This window comes from Trachurus japonicus, chromosome 14 (genome assembly GCF_045865225.1).
Source record: "Trachurus japonicus isolate A0001 chromosome 14, Traja_1.0".
Taxonomy (NCBI): Eukaryota; Metazoa; Chordata; class Actinopteri; order Carangiformes; family Carangidae; genus Trachurus; species Trachurus japonicus.
In genome coordinates, this window is record NC_140920.1 from 27,938,508 (window position 1) to 27,959,092 (window position 20,585).

General features: G+C 42.7%; 2 protein-coding genes across 6 annotated transcripts in view; both read right to left on the reverse strand.

Moving 5' to 3' along the window:
- Nucleotides 1-342: 342 nt before the first annotated feature.
- Nucleotides 343-9,399, reverse strand: LOC146974970 (pannexin-3-like). 3 transcript variants are annotated; one of them, XM_085798708.1, is made up of 5 exons: nt 8,604-8,810; nt 3,861-4,003; nt 3,299-3,513; nt 2,005-2,756; nt 343-984 (listed from the first exon to the last, which is right to left on the reverse strand). In XM_085798708.1, the coding sequence occupies exons 1-5, from the start codon at nt 8,785-8,787 to the stop codon at nt 926-928; spliced, it is 1,353 nt and encodes a 450-aa protein (XP_085654834.1). In that variant the 5' UTR covers nt 8,788-8,810; the 3' UTR covers nt 343-925. The 3 variants fall into 3 exon arrangements, with proteins under 3 accessions (XP_085654834.1, XP_085654833.1, XP_085654832.1); XM_085798707.1 differs by lacking the exon at nt 343-984 and adding an exon at nt 9,117-9,399 and having other exon boundaries at nt 1,913-2,756; nt 8,604-8,796; XM_085798706.1 differs by lacking the exon at nt 343-984 and having other exon boundaries at nt 1,913-2,756.
- A 4,043-nt stretch (nt 9,400-13,442) lies between these two features.
- LOC146974971 (homeobox protein PKNOX2-like) overlaps nt 13,443-20,585 on the reverse strand; it is a 104,943-nt gene continuing 97,800 nt past the window's right edge. For 2 of the 3 annotated variants that reach the window (XM_085798703.1, XM_085798702.1), the window contains exons 9-12: nt 18,048-18,167; nt 17,808-17,884; nt 16,590-16,765; nt 13,443-15,225 (exon numbers count right to left, since the gene is read on the reverse strand). In XM_085798703.1, the coding sequence (XP_085654829.1) occupies nt 14,984-15,225; nt 16,590-16,765; nt 17,808-17,884; nt 18,048-18,167 (615 nt within the window). In that variant the 3' untranslated portion in view covers nt 13,443-14,983. Of the gene's footprint in view, nt 15,226-16,585; nt 16,766-17,807; nt 17,885-18,047; nt 18,168-20,585 lie in introns of all 3 variants that reach the window. The other variant, XM_085798704.1, reaches the window with a different exon arrangement.

Genomic DNA, 20,585 nt, shown 5'->3' on the forward strand with positions numbered 1-20,585 from the left:
TCATACAATCATGGAAACAGTACACAGCCATCTGTTAAAATCAAGCCTCTTAAAGTCATTAGCCGTGGCCTCAACAACAGTGTTCTTTATGTATGTCTACCTTTTTGTAGATGAGCATCTGACATTTCAGTGCAGACACAGTGCTCAGCCCACTCAGCTCTGTAATTACATGTACTAAAAATACAAGCACTGAAATGACAAGTGGCTCTCTGTTGCCCTTAAAAAGGACAGCTAAAAATAAAATCATACATGCATATCAAGCAGAAATCGCAGAAACTGAGACTGAAACACCTGAAATTATACCAACTTGATTTATTTAAACTGACATAAAGAAGAAAAAAATCAGAATTCTCACACAGACAAATTTCATCTTATTTACTGATAAAGTAAATGACAATACAAGGAAGCAAAAAAAAATTAAGTGAGTACATAAATTACAATATTCACTCATGTTAAAAAAGTTACAGAAAGTTACTCACATTGGAATCCATAGTTGCCACTGAATACTTTTTTTTCTGTCTCTCGAATGATGACACACAGTATAAACTTCTATTTCTCACAAACAGAGATCACATATATAGTTTATAGCACATGTGATTGGAACATCTATGTCGATGTGTATGCTGCCGCCTATTAAAAATAAATGGGACCAGACTGAGAGACAGAAGGAAGGTCTGTGGCAGCCACAGATGCATAGCTGTTGAAAAACCTGACAAATCCAGATCCATAGACATTTACAGCCAGAACAATTTGCCCTTTAATTCTAAAAGAGGCTCTTTTTTTTCTTTCTTTTTTGTCTTCACACTGCATAGACCAATGATTGGTATCCACAGTGTTTTTAACGAGTACAGTACTCTTGAAAATCTACTGTAGAGAGTGTCCCCACCCCCCCATTGTTATCACTCTGATTCAGTCCATAGGTGGCCTAGTAATGACTAAATGGTGCTGTCTCCTTCAACTCATGGTACCCCTGGTGGTTTGGCTCTGTGAAGAGACAGAGAGGGCAGTTAGGGCTTGAAAGTACCACAAATCTATCTCTTCTACATTAGCCAGTGATTTGACTCTTTTTTTTTAGAAATAGGTGAGTCCAAATTGATTTCAGACAGAAAGAGCGAAACCAACACAGATGGAGACAATACAGTGAAACACTTTTACAGTTTTGATGAGGATCCACGGTCTACAGTTTCTCAAATTGTCCACTTCAATATGAAATCATTCAAAATGCACACTTTTTATTCTTTGTCCGAGCCTGTAGCTGTAGTCTGGACTGCCCTACAAAGGCAAAGTGCAGTATCTGTAAAAATGCCAAACTGAGAAAAACAGCTTTTTGTGTTTTTCATTGTCAGGTTTAAGCATCAAATTATGAATAACTACCAAGTCTATAATTGATTAGAAAAGGTGGACTGAATTGGATGCATTTTGTAGTTTGTCTTTGTGACCAATTTTGACCGTTTTATGGTAGATAGGCCTACTGCACTTTTGCCTTGGTTTTGGTGCAGATACTGCACTTTGGCTTGGTATTAGCTACAGATACGGCACTTTGCCTTGGTTTTACTCCAATGGAATTATAGAGTAAAATTTAGAATGTAGGGAGTACAGTTACTCCTTGCAGATACTGTACTTTGCCTTGTTTCACAGTGCTTTTTTGGATGGACAGCAAAATAAAAAGCACAATAACTCTGGAAATTTTAGTAGTACCAATATCAAATTCTACCAGATTGAAGAGAATATGCCATACTTTTGATTGGTCAAAAAAATTATTTTTGAAAAAATGCAGATACTGCATTTTCTTTCTTTCTTTTTATTTATTCCAACCAAGGCAATTCCAAAATCTGACAATATCATCACAACATTTCTTTCACTGGAAGGGAGCAGGGAGAAGATACTTGTACTTGGGCGGGGGCAGTGGAGGTCACTTAATAATTTTCTGTACATCCCAAATGATGAAGACAAAAATAGCAACTAATAGGAAGCGTTTGAGTGTGTAGATAAATGTTACGGTACCCAGACTCATATTCTGCTCCACCAGCGGCCTCTTCTCGCTGCAGTTGACCACTCTCCCTTGCGCCGCTCCCAGAATGGTCATGATGTCCACCAAGTTGAGCTTCCCTTCCTCTTTGGCCTCCTCCACCTCCTCCGCCAGCTCCATCGCAGCCTCTTCCCGCTCCTCCATCTCCTCCTGGGTCAGCATCGCGTTCAAGCCTTGGCCCGCCGTGGCGTTGCCCACTTGGGGCGGCGCCAGCGAGCACAACGCCCTCACGTTCCCGTAGGACTTCAGGTGCGCCACATTGGCGCGCAGGAAGAGCAGGAGGACGTTGAGGTCGTTGAGCGGGCAGCCCAGCCTGCGGCGGTTCAGGAGGTCCAGAGCCGGGAGGACCTCGTAGACGGAGATGAAGGTGGTGTCCCAGACGAAGAGTCGAATCAGGCTGAAGAGAACGATGGGAGCCAGCAGGACGTAGATGGCGCCGTTGGCCACGCTGATCACCTGAAAGACCAGCTGACCGATCATTTTGCACTGAACCAGCTCGGGAACCCAGCTCTGATCGCGCAGCATGCCCGTGCGGACGAAGCAGCTGAACTCGTCCTGCAGGAACGCCGACATGTGGAAGTAGGCCAGGTAGAGGCAGGCGGCGGTCATGAAGGTCAGGAGGAGGAAGCCACGCAAGAAAAGCATGCTGACGAGGAAGTAGGAGCTCTGTTTGCACTGCATGTATCTCTCCAGCAGAGGGTACTCAAAGTAGCGCTTCTTCTTGGCCCTGCGATCGGACAAGGAGAAGAAACTCAGTACAGTGTTCTCCCTCATGTTCATGCAGCTACACATTTCCAGCTGGGAGCCTCCCAACACCCGACCACAGCCTTCTACTTTTAGCCACTGGGAGCTGCCTACCACAGCACTTACAACAAATCGTCCGCTGAAACTTTTGGATCATAAATCCTTGCTTATGGGTACATCAACAGAGACTATTGAGTGAGGGGAAAACATTACTCCTCACTTTCCAGAATAGAAGTTCCCTAGTTTATCAAGTGATTCAAACTGAGAGCTTTAGATCATTTCCGTAACGTTTGGGCAATATTTCTCGATGGTGGATTGTTGCTATTTGCTGCTGCAGTGACCCAATTTCTCTACAGGAATCATTAAAAGTTTAATTCAACAAGCCTTATTCTTGTCTGGAGGCAAATCAGCACACATGGAGATCACAAGAAAACTGCAATAGGCTATATGTAGCGTTTTTCTTTTAGATCTGAAACAGGCAGATGGAGCAGCGGGTGTTCGTGTACCTAGAGTTGCGGGTCTCACCTCTGCAGCTCCGCCTGAAATGTGAGGGGGTTCTTGGTGGTCTGGCGCATATCCAGAATGCTCTGGGCGAGTCGTATCGAACGGTTGTATGACTTGTCCAGTTCGTCGATTATGAAGAGAAGGTCCGAGCCCAGCGACGGCATCACGAGCTGGCGCCAGATCAGAGCCGGCAGGTACATGAGCACCGCCATGGCCAGGAGGGAGTAAGGAAACATCTGGACGGACGATGAGAGAGAGAAAAGTGGTCAAGAGGGGAAGTACAGATGGAGTGGAAGAAAAGGTAAAAGACAGAGAAGCAGACGAGTCAAATATACACTGGTACCACTTAGAACAACTTTCTTTCTTATAATTAGGCCTTGAATGTCAACTGTACTATTTTAGAATGCCTCGCCAAGGGTTTAACAGGAAATCAAGTACTCCTACCAAAGGGTTATGCTGACATTTTCAACTCAAGTCCTAAAGATTACAATAAGATAAAGTGAAATGTTTCAGTAGCCTGTCTGTCAGGATCTCCAGGTGAGCGTGGCAGGTCAAGAAACTCGATCAGAATCTGGCAACTTACTTTATGAACCCAGAGAGAGCGCTCCTCAAAGTTCCCATCGCTGTCAAACTCGTGATGCATGAGAGAGTCCCAGCAGTACGTGTCTACGTAGCTGGCCTGCTTCATAGTGAAATTGCTGGGAGGGAAACAGCTGATCTGAGGCCCTGCAGAATAAACAAATGTTGATCTGTAACATTATCTGCTCATACAGGGAAATGGTTCCTGCAGCCTCCTTTGATCCCGTTTTATCAATTTGCCTGTAAGCAGTCTCTAAGCTCTTGATATCTCTCATACATATACACACATGCACGCAGACACTCTCAAACACATACACACTATGCTCAGTAGTGGAGGTCCACAACCAGACACGTACATGTGGGCTTCTGCATGCCCTTTTCTTTTCAGTGCTACAGATTTTCACTGGGGAAATCATACATTTCCAAATGGCAGTCTGGCATTTAAAAAACCCTGGGTGGCTCCTTTCCAAAACTGGCCTCCTCCTCCACCTTATATTTAGTTCACCTTGATATTACCACATATAGTCTGACCACTTGAATCCATGCTCTGCACCCGTCTGTCATTTCCCAAGAGTTCTCCACCCTTAAACATAGAGCTCGGGAGGGAACACACCAAAGGGTGTGCCCGACCTACAACACAGCCTTACAAGAGAAACATGGAGCTTCTATTTTTTACAAGCAGCCTCCACATCTGCCCCGAAACATGCTGCAACTAATTTACTGTCAGGACAGAATTTCCTTTGCCTTATTATAGGCGACTGGTACTGGTCCAATTATCCTATAGCCGTGCATGTGTAATTAATCAACAGCATTTTCTTTTTTTTTCTTTTTTAACATACTGATAATAAAACCTCACACATAATTATAGAAGCTGAGGTTAAAATTTAATACATGTCTGAAAATGTTTCCTATGGATACAGAGGTTTGCTGTGAAGGCAACATTAACTCGTCTCATATTGCTGTAATATAGGGTAGTTATTTTTTTAATGGCAGTTATAACTACAGTTTTTTAGTGGTTTCTAAATTAAGTTGTCAACAGTGTGTTTCCAGTGCTTCACTCAACAGCATAAACAGCCTATTTGCATCTGTGCAGTGTGACTGCAGTGATAGTCATGCTAGTCGATAGTCATGCTAGTCATGTTATGTGTTACTATTGCAAAGCTAAGTTATAATAATAATCTAAAATAAAATGTATTTATATAGCACCTAACAAATTTTACAAAGTGACAACCAATAAAATGACAACCAATACAATTAAAGAGACAACGAGGAGTTTCTATTCGGTTATAAAAAAGTCTCACGTTAATGTGGATGAATCTCCGCTACCCACACTTGTTAATGGGCCCATTTTCGATAAATATATCGTTTTGTCTCTATCGTTATTTTGTTATTATTAGTGGTGGCGGAAATGCTGGTCGAGCCGACCAGCGTTTCCTTACTTTCGGTTTCGTGGCGAGTTATGAGAATAACGCAGCTGAATCGCCGTTTATGGTTGAAACTACGACGGTAACTGAACCTCTTCGAACATCTGACTTTAATTATTGATGAATGAAAACATGAGTCTGTCTTGCGCCGGTCAAAGAATTCTACGGTGCGCGCGGAGGCTCATAAATGTAGTGTGAAAACGCTTCGCTTTTCCAAAACTCCTCGTTGTCCCTTTAAAGGAGCATTATCGCAAATTCTTAATTCGGCCACTAGATGGAGCCAGGCGGAGCATATCAGATATAAACAAGTGGGCAGCTGTCAGAGAGAGAGAGCAGCCTCGTTTGTCTCTTAAGGAGGTCGGGTTTGCGAGTTCCAAGTGCAATCGAACGCAGCAAGTGCCAGACCGGGTTGTATCATAACAAAAGACGAATTCTGCATTTGCCCCGCGGACACTACACTGTTGGCTATTTTTTTGTAAATTTAGTTATGGCTCCCCCCGACCTATCTTTTGCATATTTCAGCTTATTTTATGCTATTACTGCTGTGTTTGCGATAATGCTCCTTTAAGTTAAATCAAATAAAATCAGGGGAAATTCTCAGATAAAACTTAGTTTTAAGGATAGATTAAAAACATCACACTGATAGCTGACCTAATGTCCTCTGGCAGGTTGTTCCAGAGCCTTGGGGCCCGAACTTGGAACGCTTTTTCCCCCTTTGTCATTGGGCCCCAGGGACAGCTTAAAGACCTTTGCCTTTGCTTTAAAAGTAATCAATAAAATCTTAAAATCAAAACATACAGGTAGCCAGTGTAGGGAAGCTAAGACAGGCATATGTTCATGTTTCTTAGTCCTAGCTAAAAGCCTGGCAGCAGAGTTCTGCACAGCTGGAGCCTATCCAAGGACTTCTGATTAAGACAAGTAAAAAGACTTGTTAAGGTAATGCAGTCATGGTGAAATAAAAGCATGTAAAACCGTTTCAGTGTCTTTAAAAGATAAAAAAAAAAAAAAAGATTGAATCTTTGAAATGTTTCTAAGCTGATAAAAGCCAGACTGTACAAGTTTTAGTGTGCTGTTCAAGGCTTAGCTCAGATTGCTATAAAACCATGGTTTTCCATGAAGGGTCTGACGCCATCCAATAACTAAGTATAGTTGAAAGGAAAGAGTTAAGCTCATCTATCTTTTGAAGAAAGATGTGTCATCGTCCCTCACTAATGCCTGATGCACATGCATATACATTGAAATCTGGTCCTGAGATAAACATAGGTTTTTACTTATAGTCCAACATGGTGAGGACAGATGGTGTACAGAGGGAGAGAGCAGTGATGGTTCATCATCACCCATTACTGGCAGCCAGTCAATGACATTAAGTGTTATGGTATAAATTGTTTTTGAAAAGCTGTCCATGATGCTCTCTGTACCCAAAGCTGTCGAGTCTTCACCAGCCTCCTGAGGCAGCACGCTGGAACCATTCATGCTTTCACTGGTGACAACATGTCATGTGATTTGTGGGTCACCAGATGAGCCTGGAGAAAAATAATGTCAGTGAATGGTGTCCTGCTTTTCTTTTCTTTTTATATTTTAGGGCCTCTGTAATTACTATTGTAAGTTATAACAACAGGAGCTCCAGTGGTACTTGCTCTGGTCGAAGTTGTGATGACTGCTGTAGTTGTAATAATAACCGACACCGCCGTATGTTCTGGTGCAGCCTGCACCATGGGGATCTATTTTTCCAGTTGGCCTGCGAGAACATGTGTGGGCGCATGCGTTAACATGTCACCCTAAATAAAAAACGACAGCACATGCCTTCTCATGAAATCTTGTAAAATCGCCCTCCCTTCCTCCTTTTAGCTCCCAACCCCTGTGAGCCATTTGGCAGAGCGAAGGGGGTGCCTAAATTTATGCCGCTGCTCCTATCTCTTCCTCCCACTCCCCAGTTAACGCTGGCAGATCATCCTCACATTTCTGCTTTTTTGTACAAGAATTCTTGGCTGAGAGTCCAGGTGCAAGTAAACCAGACTCCAGACAGCAGCGCAATCAAGCACTGTTGTGAAACTGACAACCCGGCAGATAGGCAGCCAAGATCCATCAGTCGAGCCACTCGGCACCATGTCATGTTCTGCCCCCCACCCCCCCCACCCCACCCCACCATCCCATCATCACCCCTCCCTCTCTGGTTAATCAACATATCCTCTCATTTGACTGAAATAGAGGGGGAGCCGCCACAGAGGAACTTCGCCTTGTAATTACAGCGTTGCCAGCGTTAGTGAACGCTGCTCTCAATCATCCCACCACCCCACCCCGCCACCATGGCAATTAGCATCAGGAGCATAAGGCTGATTGCAGACCAGCTCTGGAGAGATGATGTTTAGTTTAAAGTCAAGGGAATCTGCCTCCTTAGCAGCAGGTTTGTGCTGAGGACTTGCCACGTATCCTTTCGCCTGTCACTTGTAATGCGTGCAACAGGCTGTGGGCACAGAAACATGTCATTTTCTCCATGTTCCACGGTAAAATAAACAGCAAAAGAGTCAATAATGGACCGAATGGGGGCTCCGAGCGTCATTGTGATTTTTGTGTTGTCATATCATTATTGCTATATTCTGTTCAGAGTTGTAGTTGTGACGCATTGTTAATGGAACCGACAGTCAGCCTTCCTTCCTTTTATGATAGGTGCTGTTTAAGTGTTTTCCTCCTCTTGCTTCGCAGCAGCCTAAATTTGTCGAGCAAAGTGCCGTGTAATTATGGCTCTCATTGTTATTGCTCCTAATAATTAGTTTCCTCAAGTTGGAATTGTAAGGGATGAGATGTTTCTGAGTGCAAAGATAAAAAAAAAACCTGCTGTGAAAGAGTTGAGATATATGCATACTTGTCAGGACTTTCAATAAAAACACATTAGGCCCAACGGCCCACTCTCCACTTTTACCTTCTCCTACGTTTTTTTTTTCTTTTTCTTTGATGCATAGAAACTTTTCAGACATTAGAGTTAACTTTAAATCGGCTGCCACTGATCTCTGGAATGATAAGTATGTTTACATTAGTATGTATGATACCCCCCTCCCCCTCATCACAAGTTAAATTAAATGCAGTTTAGCGAGTAAACGGTGAGCATTTCAAGGACAAACGATACACAATTACTACACAGAGGACACTGCAGAACAGTGTCGCTGAAACGCAGAGCAAACCACAAAGCCAAAAGACAAGCATGGAATAAAAAACAAGCGCTCATGAATACAGGGTGTAATTAGGGGCAACAGCAAAATGGAAAACAAAACAAAGGTCCAAACATTTTTTATTTTTTTAAAGGATGGAGACAGAAAGTTGCTCACCCAGGGAGATCTCACGGGCGAACGCCATGCACACCAGCAGCAGTGGAAGGCCAACAGACACAAATTTGATGACCTTGTCCAGAGGAAGCTCCAGCTCCAGGTGGGTGATCCGGTTTATCCCGGGGGCGTCCTGCAGCAGGGCATCAGATAGCATGGCCTTGGCCGCTGCCTGGGCGATGGACATTTTGAACACCTATACCCCCGGTGATAAGGGGGGGGAGAAAAAGGTTTATTTTTTGACACAGTCAAGTAGAAAGAGAAGATACGGTGCGCTCTGAGCTGCGAGTACAAATCTGACTTGTGTGACCTTTGTCACATGTCAACGCTCCCCTTTTCCCTATCTTATCTTCCCTGTCAGTCTTCACAACATGTGGTATAATGAAGCACAAGTGCATACAAATCTCCACAGTAATAAAAGAAACCCTCTTAGAGTGGCGATGTGCTGTTGCAGTTCACATGAAATTCGTAATCTTGTTATTCCAGGTAAACACCGCAGATATCATGGAAGCCAACCACCTTACCTTAACTCTTCCAGCTTCCTCTATAGTGACAGTTTTTATTCAATATGTTCCAGATCCAAGGAGGTCTTGTGAAGGCCTGCTCAGAATTGGAAAGCTCCTTAAGTATTCAGGGAGGACCTGGGTAAATGAGAGGTTGGATCTGGGCTGGACCAGGCCAAGCTGAGCCTGCATGGCTCTAATTACAGGGAGGACATCTGGGATCATGTAGTCGCCCAGATGGCACCGGCTGCACCAGACCTCCAGTACCCAACAGTAGGCCATGCAGTCTTTGGGTGTGTGTGTATAGATGTGTGTTTTCTCTGGTGTATGGAGGCTGCTGTGAAGCACGGTGGCTGTGGCCCACTTCAAACAAGTCAACCATCGCCAGTGGCTTTTTCAGCCTCTGTCATTCTGAGACTATTTTTTACCTCAGTCCAGCCCCAGAGCTGCTGCTAAATACTGTACTGCACTGCATGTTTCTGTAGAAGTAGAGAAAATAACGTTTGACTGAATCGATCTGACATACAGAGCTGAATGGGAGGGACATTTTAAGAACACTGTTTTGAAAGTTTCACATTTCACATTTACAGTACATGGATCCAATGTATTGTAGACATATAGAACTACAATATATCTGCAGGTTATTTTGTGTGTTACTTGTGTTTTTTTTTATATCGAGATGTATAATTCAACAAACCACATTTTATTCAGTCATAAAAATATCTTGTTTACACTTTCACAGCCAACAATCTCTGGTGGTTATGCAGAAATGAGCTGCTCTCCCTCACACCCAGAGGAACAAGCACCATCACTGTGCAAAACATCTTTGGGAGGGGTTGCTGGAGGGTAATGGGCCAGAGGGTACAACATCTACAACATCTACATCATCTGTTGTTTTCAATCACGATGAACAGTACTGGCCTCCTCCACATGGTTTTAGTTTCCTCACATGAAGCAAACCTCCGCCCTCCCTCCATGGTGTGGACACCACACTCCATGACCGTGGACCTTATGAACCACTGTTCAGCTCCAACGATTCCTTCAAGCCTTAAGCTGTTGGTCTGAGGTCACCAAATCATTCCGCGTTCAACTGACGCCCACTTCTGTGGAGAGTGGTAATCGAACTAAATCTGTGTTTACAGTTTGTCTGGACTGATTACGATCTAAGCTCTTTGAGATGACTGTGTGACCCTCTCAGCTTCATGCAAATCAACTATATAATCCCAAGTCTCCTGAGATCATTGACTGATATTTGCTGTTCACAATCAGCAGCTGCTGATGTAAACCAGGCCTCACAACAAAGTAATGCAAGATAACTCTTGGCTCCAGTTAGCATCTGTTGATGTTATTGAACATCATGTGATACTAAATATCACCCATGTGCCACAAGAAGCCACAGAAGTCCTAATGGCTGGTTTTAAGGTTGTGTGTGTTTTTCTGTGGCCTAAGGATTTGAACAGTGTTAAAGCTAGTTCAACATTTTGGCAAATTGGCATCATCCCTATAGTTTTAGGAGTAGGTTCATTATCTTTAATTGTCGGTGCAAGCTGTTTTTAGAACGGCGGAACAGAGCCGTGAGCTGCTCAGAGCTACGCTACAGAGGCTCATGGGATTTCTTGGTTTCCCTCATCCAACTCATCAAATACACAATCCAACAACTCCAACTGTGACCTGCACATTCACCACGCTATGAGATAATAACGGAACGTTACCAGACAGAGTTGTTTTCGAGGTGAATTCATGCAAAACCGCTGATGCGCGTTCCTGTTGGGCGCAGTTTTTCGGTAAGCAGTCTCTGCATTTGCCTCGAAAACAACTCTGTCTCGTAAGGTTCTGTTATTATCTCATGGTGGTGAATGCTCACAACTTGACCTTGACCTGCTATATAATCTGTCTTTAGCCTTCAAAATTAGTTTATAACCATGATACTGTGTAATCCGCAATTGTAAATGGTAAATGGATTTGAACTTATATAGCGCTTTTCTAGTCACTCAGACCACTCAAAGTGCTTACCCAGTTTCGTCACATTCCACCTTTCACACACATTCATACAGCTCTCTTTGCAGACAGGCTTTTGACACATCGGAGGACAATTGTGGTTTCAGTGTCTTGCCCAGGGACACTACCGCCCTACCAGGTAGTGAACTCTACCTCCTGAGTCAATTACAATTTATATTATCTGGCCAAATTTAGAGACTAATTTATATATTAAAGGGATAGTTCAACATTTTGGCAAATTGGCCCATTGCCATGATCCCTATAGTTTTAGGAGTAGGTTCGTTGCCTTTAATTGTTTGTGTCAGTGTTGAATGTACAGGCCACAACTTGTCCACCAGAGCGTTTTGGAGTTGTTGGATTGTGTATTTGATGAGTTTGATGAGAGAAACCGCTGGCGGCTCTGCTCTGCCATTCTCAAAATAGCTTGCACCGACAAATAAAGGTAACAAACTCTACTCCTAAAACTATAGTGATTATGGTAATGGGCCAATTTGCCAAAATGTTGAACTATCCCTTTAATGAAGATAATACTAATGAAACCACTGTGTGACATTCAGACTGAAAACAGCACTGTTCAGAAAACAAAAGGAGGAGCTGCAGTGGTGATGCCATGTTGTGTCCGGTACCAGTGAGATGATGAAATATGAATCTTCAGGAAGATGAATTGAGAACGGTGCAGACATGAGTTTGAAGGCTTACTGTATCTGAATGCTCTCTGCACTGGCATCATCACACCGATCACATTTAAGTATTTTTTTTCTTCTTCCTCTCCGTGATGATGTCTGTGAGTGACATGCTGATCTTTTCAGGGTGTGTAACCTATAAAAAAGAAGGGTCACCATCATTTATCATGTCATATTTTCACATACTGATATGCAAAGAATCGCTGTTGCAGACTATCCTTGGATTATAAAGTACATGCATTCACTGATCCTTGAACTCCACCGAACTCCTGAAGTGAATCACAGCACACGGAAACAACCTGACTGTGTATTAACACACAAATACAATGGTAAATGATTCATGGCCGGTCCTCCTGCTGTAGCTAATGTCACCTCATGATAAATTAAAACGCCCACCGTGGCTACTGTATGGGACGGATTATTACATTTACATTTTAACCCGCTGCCTTTCCAGCTGATGGGGCCGGGCTGAGCTGCTGCGTGGAAACAGAAGAAATGCTGTGTCCGTAGTCTCCTCCAAATTTAGTCCATTTCTCTAACATGGGCGATTTCCCTCTAAGGTCTAACAACCTCCACTTAATCTGTTATTTTGAGGCCCTGCATGGCCACTTGTATTCAAATTCCTCCTAAGAGAGGAAAAAAAAACAGTGGCTGAAGCAGGAGAGAAGTAGCAAAAAGTACATGATAAAAGATATTTAATAAGTGTTTCTGCAGTTTAAGTTTGACCTTTTTTTAAGAAGGGGAGGACTGGGAGAGAAAACAATGCAAGGATGCAATTACATACAAGCGTACAAGCCGTGTGAAAACAATACAATGCGGCTTGTTCAGTAAAAAAAACACCCACAACAGTGATTAACATTTATTCTGAGGGAGCAGCATCCACATTTTGAAAAGTTGAAACCCCCGACGGTCAAAAAGCTCTGTCGGGTTCCTTTGTGGTAAGTCGGATGGAAAGGTGGGAGAGCGTTTGGGTGGGCGTCTTCCAGCGAGTGAAATCACAGGATCGAGCGATAACCAGTGGGTGGGAGACTGCGCCATGTGACAGGAAAATGTGGGATGTTAAACCAATATTTAGACTGTTAACTCTGTAATCTGGGAACGTGTTACAATACAGCAGGGCCCTGAGAGGGTTCGTAAGTGTCTGTTGAGATCCTGGCTCAGTGTATGTGTGTCTGTGTTAAACTGCCTACTTGCTCTTTGTGGATTCATGGCCCCGGGTGTTTGCTTTCACTCTAAACACACGCAGGATTTTCAGATAACCAAGTCAGAATCGGTACCTTTATATGTTTAATTATTAAAATTGGTCTATTGAAACACAATAGATTATGACAACAAAGTGTACAAATGAAATAGAAATATTTCCTATCGTCTGTCACTTGTCCTGTAAGATCCATTAAAAAAAAAAGCAATCAAGAAAAAAGAATATTAATGAGCAACATACTTCACAATGAACAATCAGAACATTCAATATAACATGTTTTTTTTTTCCTTTTTCTAGATGTGTTCACATTAGAAACGAGTGACTCCATTGGTGTGTGTTATTTTTAGTACAAAACAGCTGAAATTGTTTCACAGTTTCTTCAAAATCCTTCACATAAAATTGAAAGAGATGTCACTGCTGAGTTTTTTTTTTCTGTTTGTGTTCCTTTTTTTTCTCCTCCCCCGTCTCTCTTTCTCGTTTTCCTCAAAATTGTCTGCTTTCTCTTGAAAAAGTTTGTCAGTAAATGACACCAGCTCCGTCAGGTCAGGGATTCCAAAGTCGGCGGCCATCTTTGTATGCGTGTGTTTGTGTGAGTGTGATCTCTCCTGGGTGCTGAGATGTGAGCGAGGACGGTCTGCGGCAACAGGCGGGGGCTCGTCATGCTCTTCGTTTTGTGACAGAATCACCCGAGGGTCACAAAAAAAATACACCAAGCAATTCTATGAGTAGATGAGCTGAAGTCAAGTATGTGCACGGCCACTGGTTATTTCAACAGCCAAAAAACCTACAAGCTGTCATTGTCATGTAGTTCTTTCAAAAATAAAACAGAATAAATATGCAAACCTTCAACACCAGAATGCAAACATATGAAAAATCCAATATACATACTATAATGTGCAATCAGTATACACTGGTTTTACTACAGGATTTTTTTTTTCTGACTTTTTTTTTTTTTTTTTTTTGAATTTTTTTAAACTTTTGCTCATGGTAGAAGAAAAATAAAATAAAGTTTGTTTTCAAAAGTCATGCTGGAAAGAGATTCGCTGCAGCAGTGAGTGAAATGTTTCACTTATGAGGAAGAAACACGTCGTATGAGAGTGTCGCTCAACCTGAGAACGTATGAGTCAGTTTAAAGGCGCAAACCAGGTCCCAGCAGTGGATGCTGATATTTGCACAGCATGACACTTTTTTTTTCTCCCCCTTTTTGTGCGTCACTTTTATTTTAGGAGGTTAAATGACACGTGAACTGCAAAGTTCAATAGTTGACAGCCAATTTTTCATACCTTCAGTCATATTTAAAATTAACAGTTGCAGCCCTTTTCTTTTTTTTTTTTTGCAACTATCTCCATGCTGCCAAAACATTTGTGACAGGTTACATTCAGTTAAGTAGTTGTTTACACATTCAGTCAGCAATTATCACCGTGCAAAGATTTTTTTGATGCGTGTGCAGCTGCTTCTCCTCTCCGACGTCCTCAGTTTCACTGTACCTTCGATTCAAAACAGACTCAAAATGTCATCACCTCCTCTTCTTTTTTTCAACACTGACAGTAAAATGGGTGAAAGTGTCTTCAATTTAAAACTGACAGTAATCTATTCAACCTTTCAGTTTCTGTGCCATTTTCCCCAGAAATAACAGGAGCTGTGATTTTGTCAAAAAAAAAAAAAAAGTGCTACTATCCAAATGTCTGGAGCTCACTGCATGAGGACATACTGTTGTAAAATGGATCAACACATATTCATCATTAAACTAATATGAATTCTCTATGATCATGATCATGATAGTCGTTGTGTGTGTGTGTGTGTATTTGTGTGTGTGATTAGGCTCCGCAGGAGAGTCTCTGGTGACGGTGGAGAAAGCCTAATATGCCCTTAAATGCTCTCATGAGTCACTTGATGTCCGAGCCGTCTATAGTTTGAGTTTGAATGGAGCCGAACTGAAGTGGACAAACTGTGATTAAAGTTCATATCTCCGTTTCTCCTCCTCCCCCCTCTGTTGCGTTACTCCAGTTCCTCTCTGTGCTCCATGCTCAGATCTCTCCTTTGCCTCCCCCTGTCATTCTCCTCCTCCCCGTCCTCCTCCTCGTCCTCCTCCTCCATCCCTTCCTCCTCTTCCTCCTCCTCCTCCTCGTCCTCCTCCTCGGTGCCGTCCATGGAGTCGTCGGCTCCCAGCATGGCTTGCTGCATGGCCAGGGTGGCTGAGTCTGAGGACAGTGACTGGAGGCTGTCCATGCTCAGAGGGTCTGGGGGGGGGGGGGGGGTTAGAAGAGGAGAGGTGAGGATGTGGAGCACAATTACAAACTCTGTTATTAGAAACTCTGATCATTAGTAGGTGTTTTCAGTCACTTCAGTGCAGTTCGGTTGTTTACATCCAGCCATCATCACAGTACCACTAATGACTGTAATCACTATTAAATGCTTGTAAAAGTATGTCATTATATAATCAGTGTCTTTTGATTATAACTCACTGAGCTATTATATCACAATATGTAAATGTGTGTATTTTGAATGAGGGGCTATATAATGCAGTGTGTATATCTCCAAGCTTTCATCTTGACACATATACAGTAAGCTGGTGAACTGGTTCAGTTATTAAGTCATTTTACTTTGAGAAACTTAAAGGGATAGTTCAACATTTTGGCAAATTGAGCCGCGAGCTGCTCAGAGCTACGCTACGGAGGCTAATGGGATTTCTTTATTTCCCCCATCAAACTCATCAAATCAAGTTGTGACCTGCACATTCACCACGCTATGAGATAATAACGGAACGTTGCGAGACAGAGTTGTTTTTGAGGTAAAATGCAGAGACTAGTTGTCGAAAAACTGCCCCAGACGGAAACGTGCATCAGTGGTTTTGCATGAATTTACCTCTAAAACAACTCTGTCTCGTAACATTCCGTTATTATCTCATAGCGTGGTGAATGTGCAGGTCACAACTTGTCCACAAGAGGGTTTTCGAGTTGTTGGATTGTGTATTTGATGAGTTTGATGAGGGAAACCAAGAAATCCCTTTAGCCTCCGCAGTGTAGCTCTGAGCAGCTTGCGGCTCTGCTCCGCTGTTCCAAAAATAGTTTGCACCGACAATTAAAGGTAACAAACCTACTGCTATGACTATGGGGATTATGGTAATGGGCCAATTTGCCAAAATGTTAAAATGTTGAACTACCCCTTTAAGATTCTCAACAGTGTTGTGTCTTCACCTGAAAAGTGCAGAACAGAGAAGGCAGACCGGCAATACATTACACCTAGCAACTAAAATCTATAATCTACTCTGAGGTTTGTCATGAAAAACCTAGACAGTTACCATGGGTGACGGCATTTATCACTGTTTTTTCTCCCTGACTGAGGGAGAGCTAGAATCCACACTGTTTTAAATACATGCTCAGATCCAACATATGACTCCTGTGGGACAAATTCTACTTTTTTCCAGTAACTTTTCAGATGGTCTTTGTTCTCGACTGTGCCTCCACAGCCTCTCACAGGAAGAACAGGTGTGTCAACAGTGACATCTAGTGGTTGAGACTGAGAGAGACATGCAGGATTCATTTCTGAGTAATCTGCCATGCATGTGTTAGAGGCTGGATTATGTTTGTGCTTGTTGACATACTGTCTGAGTTTCCTGTTTGAGATCGATGCGTCTGCAGAACTCCAGCCACGATGGAGTCGGGCCAGAAACGCTGTGTGGGACGATGCTGGGACTTCATCTTCTTGGCTTTAGGAGCTGGGTCTGGGTTACTGGCATCCAGCATCGGCTGGAGGATGCGCCGGCGAGCATTGATGAACCTGGATCATAGAATATGACAGATTATCACATCATCATCATCATGGTCAAAAAATATAGTTACATAGATTGTAATAGAACGAAAACTCAGGGGAAATCTGAGTGAATACAAAACAATCTCTGTTTTATCAATGGATACGAAGCAAGGTTGAGATCAGTGTGAGATTTAATACGGTGCCATCCAAGATTATTCATCCACTCGACTGCGTATCTCTGGGTGGAGTCTGAGGTCGTTTCTGTTCCTTATAGAACAGGCATGGGCAACTTATTCTACAACAGACTGGTGTGGCTGCAGGTTTTTGTTCCAACCGAGCAGCAGGACACCAGACCGGACTCATTTAATCAACTGAGCTCAGTCTGCAGACAATGCAGGAACTGTACAGATTCCACTGCCTTAAAAGAGCCAGGAACATACTGGGGCACTCATCACATACTGGTCGCCCTTTGTTTGAGCTGCTGCCATCAGGCAGAAGATACAGAGCACTTAAAGCAAAAACAAATAGATTAAGGAACAGTTTTTACCCAAGAGTCATTGCCGCCCTAAATGCCTAAGCCAATGTACAATATGTATGGTGTGTGTGATAATTCTTTTAGAGTTTTTAATTTAGTGTTGACAACAATAAAGTCTATCTATCTATCTTGATTGGTCAAACTGTGTGCTCTTGGTAGGTTGGAACAAAAATCTGCAGCCACGGCAGCAGCCCTTTGTGGAATGAGTTGTCCATCTCTGTTACAGACCATTGAATGAGTCATGTGACTTATTATAGATCACCACAGATACAATGAGAAGTAAAAAAGTAAATAAAAATATAATCATCCCTTATAAAAGCAAAACTTTATAGTACAAAGTAGAAAATACTGGTTTTAGAAAATCCTGTTCAGAGAAAACAATATGACGAGGTCTCAGGTGTGCTGCAGTGGTGTGACCAGCAGATGGCAGCACAGTGTCAGCAATACACCGAGGAGCTCCAGTAAATTCAAGTTTGGTTCAAGTAAGGCCTCCTGTCATATTTTTTTTTACATAAGTGACATCCATCGTCTTACCAGTTGTTGACTTGCAGAAGGGTCAGACTTGTCTGTGCAGCAATCTGCCTCTTCTCATCTTCTGTGGGGTAGGGGTGCTGAGAGGAGGAGGCAGAGGAGGCAGGTTCATCCAACTGACAGTATTTAGCCCTATTGATGTCATTTCAGATTATCCAAACACACACACACACACACACACACACACACACACACACACACACACACACACAAATGTACAGTAGTAAACACACTGTGCCTCACCATGAGATGCTGAAAGAGCCAGGACCGCATGATGTTGGTGGCGTGTTTGGGCAGGACCCCTCGTTTATTCTTGGACTTTTTGTCTTCACTGTCCAACAGGGACGACAGGTCCACATTCACCTTCACAACAAAGAGCAGGAAGGAGGGAAGGAGGAAGAAAAACAACAAAAAAGAGAGAAGAAGGAGTGGATGGAAGGGCTTAGTTATTGTTGCCACGGAAACAAAGGGAGACTACCAATTACCTATCTTTTTTTTTTCCTTTTTTTTCTGTGGCAGGGCCAGAAACACCTCCTCAAGTGTCACCATGGTAACTGAGATTGAGTAATGATACTTAAAATAAAATAAATAAATAAAAAGGCAGCACTCTTAACTATGAGGAAACAAGGCAGCCGGTGTGTTGGGGGCTGCAGGGGGCTGGAAGACGACGGGGTCAGTCGGCCTTCGGGCCAAAGTTTGGACTCCACAGTTTGATGCTGATCTGAGAGCAGCTGCTACAAAGCGCGGCTGCGTTTGGCTTCGCTTTTCATTGGTATTGACCTGAGCATGCCTTTGTGTTGAGTGAGGAGAATCATTATTCAGATGTTTTATGTTAGAACAGGATGAACTCAGGGTATCGACAGTCTTCGACAGGCTGTGTGTGTGTTTGTGTGTGTGTGTGTGTGTGTGTGTGTGTGTGTGTGTGTGTGCTCAGTCTGCACTTCTGAAGAGTGAGTTGGTTTGTAGTAAATCTACTCTTCATTTGAAGACGTTTAGATCTTTGTGATGGTGCTCAGGGGAGGTTTCTATGGTGACAGTCAAGGGTAAGGTCGGGAAAGACGATAATTTGGTTAAAGGTGAGGTAGACTAAAAGATAAGTCTGGTGATTTGATGTATTCTTCCCCCAAAATAACAAAAAAATGATCCGATGATCCCGTCCTGCTCCACTATTTAAAAAACACACCAGTAACTGGACTGTTTTCTTCATGACCATGAACAAACACACATCAAATGTCTCTATAATAAGACACTGAATATAGGAAACAGTGGCCAGCCTGACTTAGACAATTACTCAGCTGTTTCTTTTACATGAAAGTAGTGAAGTCAGAAGTCAGAAGGTATTGAAAGCTGAACCAATATTGTAATTTCTTGGAAACTAGAGAAACATTGAATCCATAGAATTCCACCAGTTTCTGTGATCTTCTTTAAAGGGACTAGGAGTTTCGGAAAGCAAAGTGTTTTCACACTACATTTCCCATGAGCCTCCACCTGCATGGTGAAATTCTTGGACCAGCGTAAGACGGACGAAAGCAAAAGCATTTGCCAAGAATGTTTTCATTCATCAAGAACAAAAGTCGGAGGTTTGAAGACGATCAGATACCGTCGTAGTTCCGACCATGAACGATGCCAACTAGCGATTCGGCGGCGTTATTCCCATGACCCGTCGGCAGCGCCCGGGAAACCAAAAGTAGGAAATGCTGGGCGAGTCGACCACTAAATAATAATATCAAAATAACTATAAAGACAAAATGATATATTTATCGAAAATTGACCCATTAACAAGTGTGGGTAACGTAGATTCATCCACATTAATATGAGACTTTTTTTTTTTAAACCAAAAGCAAACTCCTCAGGGTCTCTTTAACATCCCCTACAAGATGTTTTAAGACATGAAAATAGGAATGATGTGATGTGGGATCTGGGATGTGGGATTGCAGCCTAGTGCCTCCTTCTAGAAAACCCATAGTGTCACTCTGCACACACATCATTCTACACAGAGAAGCTCAAAGTGAAGCAACACACACTTGTGAGTGGTGATGGACTTTATCAATAGAGATCATGTTTCTTTTGTGTGCAGTAAAATCTCAAAAGGTCTACCCCAAATTTCCAGAAAATGTCTTAGGTTAAGTTTCAGGTTAGGTTAAGACAGGGAGTGGGGTTAAGCTTGTCTTAGTCCGGGTTAAAGGTTAGTTAAGTCCCCTGAGAACAAGTGGAAGCCAACACAATGTTCTCCTAGTGGGAAAAAAAGAAAAAGTAAAGAGTGTGTGCATCTGTGGTGTGTACACACACTGTGTTCTCATTTCATTGTAGCAATAAAAGTGTATGTGGGCTCTGAGGCAGATAATGTGAAAGACAATGGAGCCTCAGTAACAGCCATTAGCAAACAGTGTCTGACACTGCAAAGAACTAGACTGAAACCCTACTGAATCACATCTGTACACTGTCTTTTAATGTCTGAATATTCATAAATATATAATATTTATGTTTCCAATTCATAATATGAAGCAATAATTTAAATCCGTCATCGTCATTGCGGCAGGCAGCAGCGCCCGTGCTTTGAGATTTTTACGATCTTTCTGAATTTTCTGAAAAATAAAATATATACATGAAAAATTCATGCACATGCAAGAAAAAGCTGGAATAAATAAATCAAGAAGGGCATAAATATCAGACCTGTATGCATTCACACTGCCAAACCTTCCCTATCTCACACAATGCCCATAAATACACACTGACATCCACTCAGAGCCCCCCCCCCCCCCACCTCACAGTCTCCACACA